This window comes from Cervus canadensis, chromosome 2, assembly GCF_019320065.1.
Source record: "Cervus canadensis isolate Bull #8, Minnesota chromosome 2, ASM1932006v1, whole genome shotgun sequence".
In the NCBI taxonomy this organism is placed as follows: domain Eukaryota; kingdom Metazoa; phylum Chordata; class Mammalia; order Artiodactyla; family Cervidae; genus Cervus; species Cervus canadensis.
The window spans coordinates 47,530,468-47,549,245 of NC_057387.1; the positions used below are offsets into that span (position 1 = coordinate 47,530,468).

The 18,778-nt window shown below is 43.1% G+C and overlaps 1 protein-coding gene across 3 annotated transcripts in view; it reads left to right on the forward strand.

The window, feature by feature from the left end:
* The window catches only part of BCAR3 (BCAR3 adaptor protein, NSP family member), a 218,909-nt gene that overhangs the window by 115,898 nt on the left and 84,233 nt on the right, over positions 1-18,778 (forward strand). For all 3 annotated transcript variants that reach the window (XM_043460603.1, XM_043460604.1, XM_043460602.1), the window contains exon 3: positions 14,995-15,034. In XM_043460603.1, the coding sequence (XP_043316538.1) occupies positions 14,995-15,034 (40 nt within the window). The remainder of the gene's footprint in view (positions 1-14,994; positions 15,035-18,778) is intronic.

Here is an 18,778-nt window from a genome sequence, read left to right on the forward strand (position 1 = left end):
TACATGGGGCTTCCCAGGTGGCTCAGTGGTAAAGAATCGGCCTACTCATACAGGAGGTGAGGGTTCGAGCTCTGCATTGGGAAAATCCCCTGAAGAAGGGAATGGCAACCCACTCCAGGATTCTTGCCTGGGAAATCCCATGGATAGAGGAGCCTTGGTGGGCTACAGTCCATGTAGTCTTGAAGAGGAGCCTGGTGGGCTACAGTCCATGGAGTCACAAAGAGTCGGACACAGCTGAGTACGTACTAATGGTAGTTTTATTCCTAGTTTTTTAAGAAATCTCCATGCTGTTCTCCATAGTGACTGTATCAGTTTACATTCCCACCAACTGAGCAACAAGGTTCTTTTTCTCCACATCCTCTCTAGCATTTATTGTTTGCAGGTTTTTTGCTGATGGCCATTCTGACCAGTGTGAGATGGTACTTCATTGTAGTTTTGCTTTACATTTCTCTAATAATGAGCGATGTTGATCATATATTCCTGTGTTTATTGGCTATCTGTATGTCTTCTTTGGAGAAATGTCTACTTAGGCCTTCTGCCCATTTTTTTGATTGGGTTGTTTGTTTTTCTGATATTGAGCTGCATGAGCTGCTTGTATATTTTGGAGGTTAATCATTTGTCTGTTGCTTCATTTGTAATTATTTTCTCCCATTCCAAGGGTCGCTTTTTTTCATCTGGTGTATAGTTTCCTTTGCTGTGCTTTTAAATTTAATTAGGATAAAGTAACTCTTTATTGCAACTTTAATGTGATTCCAGTATCAGTAGAGAAACTGTCCATCTAACTACACACTAGCTCGTGTTTTTCCAAGTGATGTCATTTCTCCACTCACCAGGCCAGTCCTGTTTTAAGCATCTAGTTCTTCATTTTCCCATAAACAGTTGGAAATGACCTTGTGGTCCACTCTCAGTCCTCTTGGTTATCTCCCTGGTTAACCTCCTCTCTGGCATTTCAAACGTGTCCAGATATATTCATTTGCAGCTGAAGCATCCAGCTTCTCAAGACCACTTTGAAAATATCTAGTCTCAGAGGGGCTGGGGAGCTAGGTGCTGGCCTGACAGCAATGACCTTCCACTGCTAAGGGAGTTCTGTCTGTGGCCATCACCGCTCAGTCACAGGCCTGTGGCTATATTATCTCCTTCATGAGGAGGCCCGTCAGTCCAAGAACAACATTTCTCTCATGTTCCCTCTTTCTCTCCAATGTTATTCTTCCCTAGACGAACCCATGGAGTGTGGTGGGAAGGGTTAGAGTCTAGATCTTCTGCAAAGTGGAGAGAACTCACACACACACGCATACACACATACACACACACACACACACACACTCACACTCATTCATTCAAACCAATAATGATTGAGCCGCTGTACTCTGGGGCTACAGAGGTGAATGAAATAAAATATGGTCCCTATTCTCAGTGAGATTATAGTCCAGTAAGGGAAATAAACAAGCGTATACATATTGTATTGAGTTATTATTTGTTATAGTAAAGTTTTATATTATGACAATTATAATTCAATATAATATGTGTACTTCTTTATATGTTTTATAATGCATAGAAAATAAGTGCCAATGAGATGTTATTAATTCTGTGAGTTGGTGCTGGGGAGGAAGGAAGGGGAAAGAGTGGTCAGAGAAGATGGAAATGAATAGAAAGACGATGGGAACTCTATAGACTTCTTGGTTCAGGGAATTCCAAATAGCTTGGATTTGTTGTAGCATAAGGAGCATGTTGAGGAGATGAGGCTGGTGAGATGGACAAGGCCTTCGAATCATGTATAGCATCTAATAAAATATAAGATGAGAATGCTATACTCTCCCACATGTTAATCTTACCTGAAACAACATGGGTTTAATCAGGAATATCGGCCAATGGAAGAAAATCTTAATAGATGCAAAGCCTCTTGCTGTCTCTTCCTCCCCCCACACCTCTAACCCCACAGCTCCCCAAGGTGTTGAGATGTTGATAGAACTTCGTGCTGGAGGACAGAGTGACTGAGGTCTCTAAGTTCCAAGGCCATGTCCACATGCACGTAGGACGAGGTTGCCAACAAAGGGTGAACTTCCTCCCAGTTATTGGGTTCACCTTTCCTGATTATTGATGTGCCCCCGTACATGGGTTGGTTAAGGTAAACCAGTAGTCCCCTAGGCTGCAGTGTTGGTCCTCTTTGGCATGACTACTACACGTGAAGAAGCCTATTGGTCACACTCGTCTTAAGTCTTTTGGTATTGCATTTCAGTTAAATGTTCTAGGAATGAGGTCATTTGTGGTAAGTGGATACCCGCAAGCTAGAACTCCACTCAGATGTATAAACCTTCTAGTCCCTCACCTCAGTAATTTTAAGTTGATGATTTTTGCACAGTGCCTTCATATCTGGGAACTGTGCCTTACTTAGCAGCTTTGTATAGAGTCTTGGTGTGTTCTATAGTCATCGTTTGTGAACCGTGACGGTTTTCTTCTCCCTTTCCCAGTTCTTACACTTTTATTTCTTTTGCTTATTTAAGTGCACCGACTAAGACCTCCAGGACAGTGCATCAGAGCAGTGACAGGGGACATCCTCATCTTGTTTCTCATCGGTTGATTGGTTTTAGTAATGATTTGGCTCAGACGGTTAGGCGTCTGCCCGTGATGTGGGAGACCCCGATTTGATCCCTGGGTCGGGAAGATCCCCTGGAGAAGGAAATGGCAACCCACTCCAGTACTCTTGCCTAGAAAATTTCATGGATGGAGGAGCCTGGTGGGCTACAGTCCACGGGGTCGCAAAGAGTCGGACACAACTGAGCGACTTCACTCACTCAGTACTTCCACCAATAAGAATGAGGTTTTTAACCAGATATATTTGTCCTTTTTTATTTATAGTTTGTGATGAGTTAGCTTTTTCCTTGTTGAGATCATGAAAAGTTGGTGGTATTTTTTTAAATCCTCTTCCTCCCCCCATTAATTAGAACCCCCAAATGATTTTTCCTTTAATCTGTTAACGTTAATGTGGTGAATAGATTTTCTCAAGTTAAACTGACCCTTTATTCCAGGAGTCAGCCCTGTTTGATTATGATGTATTTTTATACATTCTTGGATTCTTAAAATAGGTTTGTCAACACTTTGTTTTAGGATTTTTTTGTGTGTGTCTCTTCATGTGTGAGATTAACCTGTTCTTTTTCTTTCTTTTATTAACCTGGTGTCCTTTAGCATCAAAATTATAATATCCTCTTTTTCAAATTTCTTGAAGAGTTTATATAATTTTCATAGTAATAAATTCCAAAGTTTGGCAGAACTTCCTGGTTAGGAAAACCATCTAGATCTGTAGCTGTTGAACAACTGATTCAATTTTTTAATCGTTATAGATAGGACTCTTCAGGTTTTCTGTTTGAGTCTATTTTAGTATTATTTTTCCCGGAATTTGTTTTTTTCCTAAGCTTTCAAATTTATTGGTATAAAGATGTTCATAATATTCTCTGACTGCGCTCGCTTGTATCTATGATTATGTGCTGTGAGCACTCAGCCCCTCAGTCATGGTCCAACTCTTTGTGAACCCAAGGCCTGGAGCCCGCCAGTTTCCTCCTCTGATTTTTCCGGCAAGAATACTGGAGTGAGTTGCCATTTCCTCCTCCAGGGGACCTTCCTGACCCAGGGATCTCTGATTATACCCCCACTTTATTTCTCTGCTGTTTTGTGCCTTCTCTCATTTTCCCCCCTTGATTATATCTGTTGGAGGTTTATTTTTATTAGGCTCCTGAAGAACCAGGCTTCATTTGTTCCTCCCTTACTGTATCGTTTTTTTTTTTTTATTTCTGCATTTAAGAAATCTTTAGTCTATTTTTAAAATGTTTGTTCTGTTCTCTTAACTTAAGCTGGAAACAGTTAATTTCAGTCTCCTCTAAAAGTAAGCATTTAAGGCTCTAGTTTCTTCCAAAATAACCACTTTGATTGTATCCTACATGTGCTATATTCTACGTTGTGCAAATCTGTCTTCAGTTTAATCTGGTTAACAGTTACCATGTTTGGTGATAGATTTGGGTTTATAGCTACCTCTTATTCTGTGTGTCTGTACTGTTCGTACATTTTTCTAACCTATGGTCATTTTTTTAACTGCCTTATTTTGAATTGTCTTTTAAAAAAAAAACTCTCTTCCTATTCATTTAGTGATTTAAAAATACCTTTAAATGACTTTATACAACATAATAGAGTAAAACAATACCTTTCCTTCTTTCCGAGCAATGCAGGATTTAGAACATGCGCTTCGGGCACCTTCCACTTGGCTCCTATGTCAGTGTTGCCCTGTGTTTTAGTTTGTCTCTTAAAATTGTGGTTAGTTACACATGCCATAAAATTTACCTTCTTAACCATTTTTAAGTGCATGGTTCAGTAATGTTAAGTACATTCACATTGTTGTACAACCAGCCTCCAGATTTCTCTTCAGCTTGCAAAGCTGAAAATCTGCACCCATTAAACAACAACTCCCCATTCCCTCCCCGCCCCGGCCCCTGGCCACCACAATTCTACTTCCTGACTCCATGATTTTGATACTCTGGGTACCTCACATAAGTGAAATCCTTATAGGTATTTGTCTTTTGTGACTGGCTTATTTCACCTACCATATTGTCCTTAAGGCTCTTCTGTATTCTAGCATATGTCAGAATTTTCTTCCTTTCTGAGGCCAAATGATATTCCATAGTATAGATCACGTTGTATGTATAGCACATTTTGTTTATCCATTCATCTGTTGATGGACAGTTGGGTTACTTCCACCTTTCGGCTTCTGTGAATAATACTGCTATAAACGTGCACAAATATCTCTTCAAAATCCTTGCTTTCAATTTTGGGGGTATATATTCAGAAGATAAATTGCTGGATTGTATGGGAATTCTACTTTTACTTTTGGAAGACCCAATATACCATTTTCCACAGCAGCTGTACCATTTTGCATTCCCACCAACAGTGAACAAGGATTCCAGTTTCTCCACATTCTTACCAACACTTGATTGATTGTTTTTTAACTGCACGGATTAGACATTGTCTTGTTTTCACATCAGTGCTGTTTTAGAGTTGCATATATATTTACCAGTCTCTTTGTGCATCATTCAGTCTTAGATCCTAAGTTTTCCCTCTGGCATCCTTTTCCTGAAGGGTATCCTCTACTTTTATTTGTCTCTGATTGTCTCTATTCACCCTTGTTCTCAGTGGTTTTCTGGGCAAGAAATTTTGTGCTCCTCGCTTTCCCTTTTGGCTGATGAAAACCTCCTGTCAGTCTGATTGTCATTGCTGTCAGGGCAACCTTTCTTTGCTCTCCTGCTGCTTTTCAGATCTTCTCTTTGTTTTAGGTGGGCTATAACTTCCTTAAAATGTGTTTATTTTTGTTATATACTGCTTAGGACTCATGGGATGCCTGAATCTGATAATTAGTATTTTTCATTAACTTTGAAGGTTTCCCGTCATTATTTGACTGTTGCTTTTTGCCTTTCTCTGTTCTCTCTTTCAAGAGTTCTGGTTACATATAAGTAAGCCTTTTCATTCTACCTTCTGTGTCTCTTTTATATTTTCCTTGACTCTTTCTCTGCTGTGTTTTGTATAATTTATTTTAATTCATAAATATTTTCTCTAGTAATGTCTGGCTTATTTATAAGATTATTTTTATATTTATATCTAGATGTTGTGATCAATTATTTTTTTAATTTCTAGATGTTAGATTATTTTTGTATCTGCCTGTTTATTCACATTTTTTATTCCATCTTTTAAAAAAAATTATCATGCATCATTATTTTATAACTTACATCTGAAATTCCAATATCTGAATTCTTTAGGGATCTCAATCTGTTGTCATTTCTGCTAATTTTGGAGATTGTCACTGGGGCTTGTTTTCTGGTGTATGTAATTATGTCTAAAAGGGAGTTTATGTTTAACCAAACTTGTGGATATCCTGTGTAGCTTTCTGTTGATGAAGTTTTCCTCCAGAAAGGACTTTTACATTGTTCCCTGACTAATTAATGGTGCCACTAACCCAGACACTTTAATATTTTTCTGAGTTTTGGATTCTCTATGAAAGCACGTCATATAAATTTGCATCCCAAAGGATGACTTGTGGTTTACACATCCTTAGGGGAGACTATTACTACTGCTATTTTTTTCCATCAGAATCTATGGTGGAGATAGTAGCTCTTCTTGGTTTCCTCTGCTAGAGCATGTTTTGGTGTTGTGTTGTATTTAGCACATTCCTTCTGTAGTGGGTGGTGTATTCCTGGTCTGATTGTTCTAGCATTATGCAGGGAACTAACTTCAGAGTTAGTTGCTCAATCTTGCGGACCCAGGGCTTAGCCTCCCTGCTTTCCTCCTTATCTTTTTGTTGTTGTTCACATTTTGTGTTCTTAATTTGTTCTCTTTTTGTACCTGTTTTATTTATATGTCTGTGTTTCCTGAGACTTTCCCTTTCTTATGACTTCAATGATATATTTGAAAATACTTTTGTAATTTGATTATCATTTAGATTTGAGACTACCTGTTCTGCCAGGTTAAGCAAATGAAGATCCCCCAGTGTGGAACTTTCTATTTTTCTGAGTCTTTGTTTGGATTATACAGATATAAGGTAGTTAATTGTGCATTATATGTTCATTTGTCCTTGCCCTTGTTTATTTATTAATTGGCTACTATGTAACAAATATTTTGGTACGTGCTTAGTATACATTGATGAGCAAGACAGAAGTAGCCTCTGACCTCACGGAGCTTACAGTCCTGCGGAAAAGACATAAACAAGCGGTGGCAGCTGAGGTGGGGTGAGGGAGGGGACCAAAGCGTTATGTAAAATTGGCCGGTCTTATCTAGCTTCTGCACAGCTCCTTTGTTTTATTGTTCCCTGGTTTTCCTTCATGAGTTAACTCTTTTTGCTGGTGCGAAGGGATTACTTAAATATTATATTTTATTATACCCTAAGGGAGGGATTTCTGTGTTCATAGTTTGAGGGATGTGAAGGACTCCAGAAAATAACTATCTGTTGAGATGGAAGGAGAACTTATTTGGGGTATTCAGTAGCTCAGTGGCAGCAATCATGTGTGCACTACTAACCATGGAAAATGGGTGGTGAAGGGATAAAGTCTTTCTAATTCAGATCCTGGTAGTCAGTACAGTATAGTGCTTGAGGCAAGCAGGCCTGTGTGCTCAGTCATGTCTGACTCTTTGCAACCCCACGGACTGTAGCCTGCCAGTCACCTCTGTACATGCCAAGAATACTTGGGTGGGTTTCCTTTTCCTCCTCCAGGGGATCTTCCCGACCCAGGCATAGAACCCACATCTTTTGCGTCTCCTGCATTGGCAGGCAGAATCTTTACCACTGTGCCACCTGCAAAGGTGTTTGCTAATTCATTCTTAGCAAATGTATGGAGTCCCTACCAAGTGCTAGGTACCATCTACCTGGTTCCCTTAGAAAGAATTCAGTGCGTGTCCTTACCTCTGTCTTTCCTTTCACATACTACATCCTGCCATTTACCAAGGTCTATCTATTCTCCCTTCTAAGTCTCCCTCACGCTCTGTCTGTCACTTTAACCCAGGCCTACTCATCTCTTACCCACACTGCATAGTATCCTTTCCTTTAGTCTTCCTGGCTCCATTTGGACCCCACTAATCTGTTTTCCACACTGCTGCAGGGAGATTTTTCTAAAACACAAATCTCTGGTTATTCTCCAACATGAGAGCCTTCAACAAATCCCACTGCTTTCAAGATAAAGTGTAAATATGTTTACACGGCATCCAAGCCCCTGATAGTCTGGCTCTGCCTCTTCTTCATCCCAATCTCCCAAGCCCTCACCAGACCTATTACCTCCCCCAACCCCCTGCTTCCCTTAGTAGTTCTTTTATCCCTTAATTCAGCAAGTGGTTTCTGGGCAACTGCTATGTGCGGAGCCCTGGGGACACCAAGGGGAACAAAGCAGAGAAAGCCCCACTCTTTCAGGATTATATTCGAGGGAATATAATTATTCAAGCAAATAAACATATCATATAATCAATGATTATATCGTATAATTATATGATTATATCATATAATCAATGACTATAAACATATCAATATAATTATTCGAGCAAATAAACATATCATAAATTATCACATAGTATGGGAGATGAAGCCAGATAAGGGGATAGAGTGTGGTGGTGGTGTTCATTTAGGTAGGCTGGTTAAGGAAGTGATATTTGAGAGAGATCTGAGTGATGTGGGCCTGAGTGAGCCTTCAAGTATATGCATGCTAAGTTGCTTCAGTTGTATTTGACTCTGCGACCGTATGGAATGTAGCCCAGCAGGCTCCTCTGTCCATGGGATTCTCCAGGCAAGAATACTGGAGTAGGTTGCCATGTCCTTCTCCAGGGGATCTTCCCCACCCAGGTTTTGAACCCTCATCTCTTAGGTCTCCTGCATTGGCAGGTGGATTCTTTACCACTAGCACCACCTGGGAAGCCCCTTCAAGTATATATAAGGAGACTGTTCCAGGCAAAGGAGCAGCGAATGCCAAGCCACAGCAGCAGGAGCTGACCTGATGTGTTTGCACAACAGAAAAGTCGGTAGGGCTTTGATGGAATAGGCAACAAGTGTGTCAATGTTATTTTGCGGAATAACAAGTTACCACAAACTTGGTGACCTAACATTCATTTGTTACCTCACAGATTCTGTAGGGCAGAAGTCCCATGTGGCTCAGCTGGGTTCTCAGCTCAGGGTCTCACTCAAGATGTCAGTGACTGCATTCTCACCTGAGGTTCTGGGGTGCGGAGTCTGCTTCCACACTCATTCAGGTTGTTGGCAGAATTCAGTTCCTTGTGGTTGTAGGACTGAGGGCTCTGGCCATCTGCCAGGGGCAGCTCTCATCTCCTGTGGGTTCTGTCTTGTCACAGACCCTCTCATAACATCACGCTGGCAACAGACTCCCTCGTGTCAAATCTCCCATGTCAGCTGACTTGTGACATTATTAACATCTACAAAGTCCCTTCACAGCAGTACCTGGATTAGTGTTTGATTAAGTCATCAAGGGACAGGAATCTCAGGAAAGGGGCATCTTTGAAATTCTGCCTAACACAGGTTGGAGAGCTGGCCGAGGTCATGCCATCCAGGGCCACAAAGGCCACAGTGGGGACCTCAAGGTTTTGTTTTGACAGGATGAGAGCTAGTAGAGGATTTTGAGCAGGGCAGTGATCTGAGTAAGGATCGTGCTGGCTGATGTGTGGAGGTTGTAGAGATGGAGCAGAACTGGGGATCGTATTGCAGAGTCCACATGAGAGATGATGGTGGCCAGGGCTAACAGAAAGTCAACTCCTCAGTGCTGTGGTCCCCCATATGTACTGTATTATCACATGCTTCTCTCTTTGCCTGAGGATTTCTCATCACCAGCTGCCCACAGCTGCTTCACTGGGACAAGTCCCTACTCAGCCCTCAAACCTTAACTCAGATGTTGCCTCAAGGCCTGTCTATGGGGCTTCCCTCCCACTGACTCTAACTTGAATTGTGCTGAATCGGTTGATCTGTTTTCCCTCTTGCCTGCAGCCTCTCTATAAAAGCAGCACCTGTGTCTTTGCTTCTTGTATTTCTGTTGTCTGGCCTACTGTAGTTGCTTGCTAATGTTTTGGGATGAATACAAGAACTGTGCTGAGTGTGAAGTGAGCACATCGTTTCTCTTGGATTGCTCACCCTGTAAAGGGAGATACCATTGTATAAATACCATTACAGTAAACATGCATGGAGGCACCAGAGGAAGAGTGCGAATTCTGCACATCACTGGTGTGCATGGAGGCCTCTGGTGGCTCAGCTGGTAAAGAATCCGCCTGCAGTGCAGGAGAACCAGGTTCGATTCCCTGGGTCTAGAAGTTCCCCTGGAGAAGGGAATGGCAACCCACTCCAGTATTCTTGCCTGGAAAATCCCATGGACAGAGGAGCCTGATGGACTGCAGCCCATGGGGTTGCAAAGAGTCAGACATGACTGAGTGACTAAACCACCACCAGTGTTCGTGGAGTTTAAGGGGAGCCCCGATCTGAAATAGCTGGATCTAGTTTCTCACATCCCTCCATTGTATGAAATAATCACGTTATCACAGGCATTTCCTTTTTATGTTGTATCCAAACGAACATTCGTGTGACATTACTGTTAGCCATTAATTTAGTCTATAATATTTAAATAAGTAAACATCCATTCACTTAAAACATCCTCTCATTTAAGACAGACATAGGGCACTTCCATCTCCATCTGCATTTGAACTGCTCAGAAAAGATCTATGTCAGTGAAATTCTGTTTGTGTATTCAAGGTGGAGAACCTCTTAACTCAAAATAGCAAACACTTCTAGCTCAAGTGTCCCTTTAAGAGAGAGGAAATTATTAACCTGGTTACTGATGAGAAACAAACTAAAATAGTAAATATGTGTAACATTTCTGGGACTCCCAGAGAGACATCCTCAGTATGAACTGGAGAAAGTGGGACACTGGAAAGAATGATTTAACCAGAGTAAACACAGTGATGTTATTTAAAACTTAATAAACTTAAGAACAGAATAACAGGAGAGTCCGGTTTCATCCTGCTGCTTTCCTGAGGTCTGTGGATGATGCTCTGCAGGGCAGCCTGCTTGACAGAGGGCCCATGGTGCCCACCAGACTGTCAGGGGTAGAGATGCACACAACATCATGGGTTCACATGGGTGGGGATTCATAATTGGCATAAGCAAAAAAAAAAAAAAAGATCAAAAAAAGCTTTTCATTTATATTGCCAAGTTTCTCTGTTTGTTTTCTAGTGAACTCTGTTGGAGAGTATAAAGCTGTGGTTTAAGGAGTGTTTGCTGCACAGTCTTATATGAATAATTGGATATTCTATTTCAGATTAGAGGCTGGGACTACAGGGCCAACTGCTGTGTTTCTAGTTTGTGTCTTCTTTGTGGTTAGATGGATTAGAGTTAGGGTTAGGCTGGCTGAGAAAGGAGACACAGCTCTTCTGCATTAAAATGTTTGGGTTGGCTAAAAAGTTTGCTTGAGTTCTGTAAGATGGTACAGAAAACCCTGATGAACCTTTTGGCCAACCCAGTATACTCTTAATTTGGTTCAAGGCAATGATTTTTAAGGCTTTTGGATTTATAACATACTCTCTTTGTCTTCACTCCCTTGCCTCTCTGAAAAGGGTGAGCAGAAGAATGCAATCTGCCTGCAATGCAGGTACCACAGCAGACACGGGTTTGATCCCTGGGTTGGGAAGATCCCTTGGAGAAGGAAATGGCAATGCACTCCAGTATTCTTCCCTGGAGAATCCCAATGGACAGAGGTGCCTGGCGGTCTACAGTCCATAGAGTTGCAAAGAGTCGGACACAACTGAGGCGACTTAGCACCCACGCACTGTTCTGCTTACAGAATGAACAGAACTCTCAGCAGGGTTCACTTGGGGGTGGAGTCAGGAGGAGACTTCAGTTTTTATCCTTAGCCAGCACCTCCTGTTTCCTTCTCTTCTGCCAAGAGAAGTGTGTGTGGTGGAGGATCAAATGGGAACACTGGAGTCCATGCAAGCCTGGGGGGGATGCTTGGGGGAACACCCCAGGCTCCTCTGTGCTGGGGCCACTGGGCAGGAAAGCAGGGTGGTAGGGAGAGCAGGTATGTTACCAAGCTGGGTCCTTGGACTCTTTAATCAATAGAAACTGATAAGAGATCAGCCAAGAATTTCAGGCAGGGTTCTTTGTGATGCCACAGAAGGGAGTGAAAACAAGTAACAGGTGCCCTTGCTCACCAGCCCCCGGTGGGGGAGAGCTGGTCCCTTAAATGGGATGAGGGGAAGGAAAGGCTGGTGGGTTGGGCTAGAAGGGTGATGCAGATGGTCTTCCAGCCCCCTTGGTCCTATTGGGTTCAGAGGGCGCGCAGTACGCTGCTTTTGCTCCCAGCAGCCCAGAAATGGCAGCTGAATTTTGGCCTTTTTGTATCGTGCTGCTCAGGACCTGCCCCAACCATGGGTGGATGCAGTTATTTTTAGTCCCTTATGGTTTCTTTGTATTCTGTTGCTCCAGGTGATATTTGTCTGGGTACAAACACTTGCAGTAAAGGGTCCCAGGTCCCAGCCTGTCTCACAAGGGCCACCCTGCCTGGAGGTGACCCCTCCTCTGAATGGAGACCCTACTGACTGCAGCTGGGGCTGCCTCAGGAACCACCCAGACACAGCGCCCAGCCTGATCCGTGTTGGTTACCGCACCCCCTTCCCAACAGAGCTTGAGGGGTCTGTCCTGATAGAAGGAGCTCAGTTTTCAGGTCCATCTCTAGAAAAGAAAGAGAGCAATCAGCTTTCGAAAGGTAAAAAGAAAAGGATTTTTACAGGTAAATCTGGTGAGAAGAGCAGATCCTGGGCAAAATTCTAAAAAGAATTTATTAAAAGAATGACCTTCGAACACCTAAAAAAAGAGTTAAAATTACAGATCATGACTATGTAGTCTTGGTATTTGGCAGCTATTTCCTCCAAAATGAGTGAAATGAAGCTCAGGGAAAATATTTGACCTTGTTAGTTGCCAATGAAAAAATTCCAGTGAAAAATTAAAATTTTAGAAGACTCATGGAACCCTCCACCATGAGCCTGACAATTCCCTATAGGCAGTAACTTCTAATGAGATTAGTGATCATATTAACAAATGTGTTTTTTTTTTTAACATTATAATGAATTGGGTCAAAATTTGGCAGATCTGCATAACTCAGTGAACCAATATTTTCCAGAATAGTGGTTAAAGAATCAGACATGGACAAAAGATCCATTCAAAGTGCAGGAGAGATGGAAAAGAGTAAGAGATATGGCTTCAGAGTCCACAGCTAACCTTTAAGAAACTACTACTTGTCAAGGTTTGGTATGTTCTTAAAGTAGAACAGCCATAATTATATGAAAAATCTATTAAAGTATCCCTCCCTTTTCAATTACATAACTGCATGAGGGTAGATTTTCTTCATTTGTTTCAACCAAAATATCACAACATTTTGAATACAGAAGTAGATATGAGAATTCACCTGTCTTCTAGTAAACCAGGTGTTAACAAGATCTGCAAAAATATGTCAGTGTCACTATTCTCACTAAATTTTTGCTATAAAAACACGTTTTTCATAAAAATGTTATTTACGTAAACATTTTAATGGATTTACCTTTAAAGTATGAATTAACAAACACCTTGCAAATTTCTCAAGCTTAATTACTAATATCAGTAATCAGTAGATATAACCCACATGAACAAAATTTTTCAGAGTCTTCAATTATTTAGTGTGGAGAGATCCCCAGGACCAAATCAATGCTATAAACAGCACACACCTACACTGTTATCCATGCATTAAGACACACGTGTATGAGTGTATATAATGGACGTTTTAGAACATACCTAAAAATAGACACTTGAAAAAGATGAGAAACAGCGTCCAAGTGGCTGTAACATCTTTCGGCACTCCCAGGGCCAGACCACCGTACCGGATGATTAGCATGAGACTGGATGCCTATAAGCCTAAAATGTTACTTCAGTAGAAACCCACGACTTTGAGAACTTAAAAGGGAGCTTGGCCAAAGCCCTGCTGACAAAGTTGATAGTCCCTCGCCATGTGGTCTCATGGTCACAAAGCCTGGAAGCATCAACTCGATGTCCAGACTGCAGAAGGAGAGCTGGTGACCCAGCGCAGCAGACAGACTCGGCCGCTTCGGGAAAAGATGCCTGATTAACAAACACGAGCTTAGTGGCAAGGAGTATGCTTGGTTTTAAGGCTCTGAAAGACTGATTTATACCCCTCTTTGATGGAAGTGCACCAGGGACTCTGAGCTTAAGCCCTTCTCAGATACTTTGGCCTTACAAAGGGACTCATTTCAGAAGCTCATGTGCTCGCACAGCCCAGAGGAGCGTCTTGGAAGCCAGCCTGCCTCTGTGTGCAGCCCTCAGTGGACAGACCAGTCCAGGAACAGCTCTGAGGCTGGGGTCCATTTTACAAGATGGGCTGCCCCTGGGCTGTGGGAGCCACTCCTTGTGTCCCAGCAGGGGTCCTGCGGCCCCCCTTCGGCAGAGAAGTGCTACAGTCTCCCGGGGGTCTCTCCATAGAGGGAAGTGTCCAAGCCCCCAAGGGTCTGGCCTTGAGCTCATTCTTGCGGAGGCGGCTGCCCGTGGGTGGGGATCCCCCACCTCCTGAGGGCCATGTGCTTTCTGTAGATGTACTGAGAGCCTCCCCGCCTGCCTGAGAAGACTCCTCCCACCAGCTTCAGAGCCACTCTTCTTTAAAAAGTGATCTCATCTCTGCAGGGGAATGTGTTGGTTTTCTGAAGTTTAAGTCTCTAAAGGCAGCTGTCTTTTCCCATCCTGTGTTACGGTGGGCACCTCGCTATAACTCTGCCAGTATTGGAAGCATCAGCTCTCACGTGTCCCCCTCCCCTCCTTTGCCTGAGATCCTCTTCCACTATAATAAATCAGCCTCCGCAGTGACACTGCTGCCGTTCACTTTTACTTGTCTCGTTAATCCTGATGGTATCATAATAGATCTGAGCAGACGTTAGAAGGGGAGAGAAAAACCACTGGGGTACCAAAGAAAATTAGAATGAGTTGCTCAGCTTGACAGCAAAACAGAAAGGGGATTTAGAAGCAGAGCTGGGTTCAAAAGTCACCTACCTGGGTGCTGGGTGATCGTAGGCAGCTGTTCTCCCCGCCTGAGCTTCTGTTTTCTGTCAAAATGGGTGTGGCACAGCCGTCTGGTCCGAAGGCTGCAGGGCCTCCTTTATTGGTGTCTCTGTTACTCCTCACAGCTCTTTACCTCAGACTTTTAGGCAGATTTTTGTGCTTTAGTGACTCTAGGATTACTAGCCATAAATAGTCTAATATTTGGGGCTTGAATTTTACAAGAAAAGACATGTCTTTTCTAACTTCCTTGCTGTGGATATTGTCCGGGGAGGTGGACTCATCTTAATAATGTGAGTGAATAGGGTGAAATAATGTTAGATACATTGTACCCAGTGTGAGAATGAATTGTTCCCAATTGTTCTCATGTTTATATTTTCTCTTTTCAGGGATCAGCATCTTCTGGACCCAACTCTGGAATATGTGAAGGTAGGAACCAGGATTTAACATGTGGTAGGGGCCCTGTGGTAACAGGCTTCCCATTGCTAACACAATGTTGTCTTCTGGCTTGTGTGGGAAGCTGGTTAGATGGAAACCACCAGGATATAATTTGACTCTCTTGGGCCTTTAGTAATCTTTGCAGAGCTCTTATGTCACCCTGTTATATGTTTATAAACGTTCCCCCTTGTCTGAAGCCCTGGGAACCAGATGTGTTTTAAAAATTCAAAATTTTTTAGAAAGGTAATATGGTACATATATCTAACCTCTAAAGGGGGCTAGAGTCACCGTCCCATGCTGAAACTCATTACTGCAGCAGTTTAATGTAAGAATATTCAAAGTGAGATGAATAGACTACAGATGATTTCGTGTAAATCACATTTTGTTTTTGTCACCAAATGAGCTAGGGTTTGTTGTGCTGCCTAATGAGTTATTTAAAATTTTTCAGTTTTCAGAGTTTTTGGGTTTTCGAATGGTAGACGAGGAATTGTGAACTTTTGTTTGTCTTCAGTGGAGGACTGAAGGGTCCCTATTAGACTTTATTTTACTCATTTATTTTTGGCTGTGTTGGGCCTCCATTGCTGCACTAATGGGCTTTTCTCTAATTGCAGTGAGTCGGGGCTACTCTTTAGTTGCGAAGTGCAGGCTTCTCACTCTGGTGGCTTCTCTTGTTGTGAAGCACCAGCTCTGGGGCACCGGGTTCAGTAGTTGCTGCTCCTGGGCTCCAGAGCACAGGCTCAACAGTTGCTCTGCAGCATGTGGGATCTTCCCAGATCAGGGATGGAACCCGTGTCTCCTGCGTTGGCAGGTGGATTCTTAAGCACTGCGCCACCAGGGAGCCTTTCTGAGCCATCCGCTCCGTCTCAGGAGCCACCCTCTTGTTCAGTGGCTAGTCTGTACCTATGAGCAGTGTAATTCTTTTACTTTCCAGTGGGACTGACGTTCAATGTATCTGAATACTCAATACTTCTAAACAGGTTTTAAAATGCCTTTCACTTCCTGCTTCTGCCACACACACCCAGTTTTCAGGTGTGTATGTTTGTTTGGTTTTATTTTTGAGAACTGTAATTATGTCCAGCACCTACTACAGAAAAGAGAACTCTCATCTGTCATGACAAAGTGTGTCATTCATTTTTAGGAGAAATCATGGCACAAGTTAGGACTTAAAGTGCTTGCCCCCTAGGAGCCATACTTCGTCTTTATTTTTCAAAGGTCAGCCTCCCAGTTTCAGAGCATTTAAGCCTGTTCTTGCTTTTTTGTGTGCCTGTGACTGGGCCTGCCCCTGGGTCTTGGCATTTCTTCCTTTTAGACCAGAGGATGGACGGTTTAAAGCTTCTACTGGAGGAGAAGACTCTAGTAGAACCATGTGGTCACTTGAGGCAGTCATAGTGGAGTTTGTTGGAATGGAGGTGGGTATCATGTTTCCTGTCTCTTCTACCATGGCTGAGCTGCAGCTTAACTGCAGCAAATATGTAATCCTAAACCAACAGAGCCACTGAGTCAGAATCTGGTCAGAACTTTATAAGTGGTGTGTCTGTATCCCTCCTGGGTGCATCACGTATGCTTTTGGGCAGGTTGTGCACCGCAAGGAATTAGGGGACACTGTCATACTCTATGATCTGACTTGACTGTAACATAAAAAAGTGTGTCCTAGAATTCTTCAGTGTGTTAATCACAGCAGCCCTTTAGAACTCACTCTGTTCCACGTCCCAGAAACTGGCTCTCTCCTGCTGCCGGCTCATTCAGACTGTGCTCACTTCCCTCCTCACTACTCCACAGCTCAGTTTTTCTCTTTTACTAAAGTCCCAGCCTTTGAGATAATCCAATGATGAATTCTAAACCTAAGCAGAGACTTTGGGAAGGACTCACTTTAGTATTAATATTTTCTAAGCTATTGCATCTCATTCATGAATTGGTCATTGCAGGTTGTCGTGTTGACTCAGAAGAGGTATTGGCTACTGTACATAAAATAGATAGCCAGTGGAAATTTGCTATATGACTTGGGGAACTCAAACCGGGACTCTCTGACAACCTAGAGGGGTGGGAGGGAGGCTCAAGAGGAAATATGTATATCTATGGCTGATTCATGTTGATGTATGGCAGAAACCAACACAATATTATAAAGCAATTATCCTTCAATTAAAAATAAATTTTAAAAAGAGCAGTGAACATCAACTCAATCAGAGGTATAGACTTCAAGAGACAAATAAAAGATACTGTTAAAAATTGGGACTTAAAGAAGATGTCTTGGGGTTGTTGGTGCTTCTGTCTGCTGGGCTCCCCCACTTTCCCTGGCAGTGATAGATCTGCTCCTGGTGGTGGCTCAAGGAGTCCGCTTTTCTAGGACTCACTGAGGTCTTCTGAAGCTTACTTTTTGCTCTCAACCTTGTCTGAATCTGGTCAGAGCTTTAGAGATGACATTTCTGTATCCCTCATCACTTTTTTTTTTTCTTTCTCATTTTGCCCTTGGTTTGGAGATATGGCTTGGGGACTTACTGAGCAAATATAAGGTATTTTCATTTGTCTCCATGGGCACTAAAGCTCTGAAAACACTTTCATAGAGGCCTTGGGCCTCAAGGTCTGAATGGATCCATGAGTCAGTTGTCTTGGGCCAGTGCAGTCTCCTAGCATTTCTCAAACTTAGCCACCCTCTCAAGTGCTTCTGACCAGTCCATGCCTCAAAGGCCTCATAAATTGGTGCCAGCTGGTGCCTAGAGCCTGAAGGGTGGCTGAAGATGATTGAGGGAGGTGAGAGGTGTAGATAAGGTGAATGCAGTTTGGCCCCCTGACTTTGAGCTCTTTCTTCCCCATCATCCCTTTGTACACATAGTATGTCTCAGGCGTGGAGAAAAGTAGAGATTCTGTATGAAGTATGTTGCGTCACGTAGGGCCCTTTCTGAGAGTCAGAGTTTTAGGAGTTCGTTGTGACCTCAGAATGGGGGAGGGCAGCGAGCGGATCTCTGACTGAGTCCATCTCGGCAGTAGCAGCAGTGGCCAGCCGACAGCCGTTCTCATCCTGCTGGGAGTCACAGTCCCAGGTCTCCCTTAACGTGGGAGACTTTCTAACCATCTTCAGCTGGTTTTTCCAGTACCCAGATGAAGAGAGAAAGGTCTGGGACCACCCTTCCTCCTCATGTCTAGAGGAGAGGAGACACTGAGGCTGACCCCATAACTCACGGGGTGATGGGGCTGCTGTGTTGTGGCAGGAGAGAACTGGGTGGAGAAGGAATCCGCTGTTCAGTCCTGTCCACTTTGTACTCTGTATCCTCCCAAGACTTCTCATAGCCGGCGCTGCTGCACATCAGTACAGAGGCATGATCGGGGACCTGGGGGCCGGTTGCCAGGCTACGAGGAGCACCTCTGTGAGAAGACTGGAGAGAAAAGTGCTTGGCAGGGAAGCTCTAGAACTGTTTGGTAGCTCTTTCATTTCTTCAGCAGGCTGACCTTCTGCTGGGGCCTCCCAAGGACACCTTGTTACCCTACGTGGTGAATTCCCTCTTTGGATGTGATAAGAAAATTTGAGTAGATCCAAAGAACCCCCAGGAATTTTGGTATCTTTATTCTCCTGTTTCTGTCTCTTTACTTTTCTGACCACCAGAGAGGGGAGCTTTTTCTTTTTCTACCTTTTCCTTATGTCCCCATCTCCCTCCTCTCTCCACACCCCCCCAAGCCAGGAGCCTAAAACATGATGATCATCTTCGAGGTCTGATTTTAACTGTTAAGTATAGTCATGAG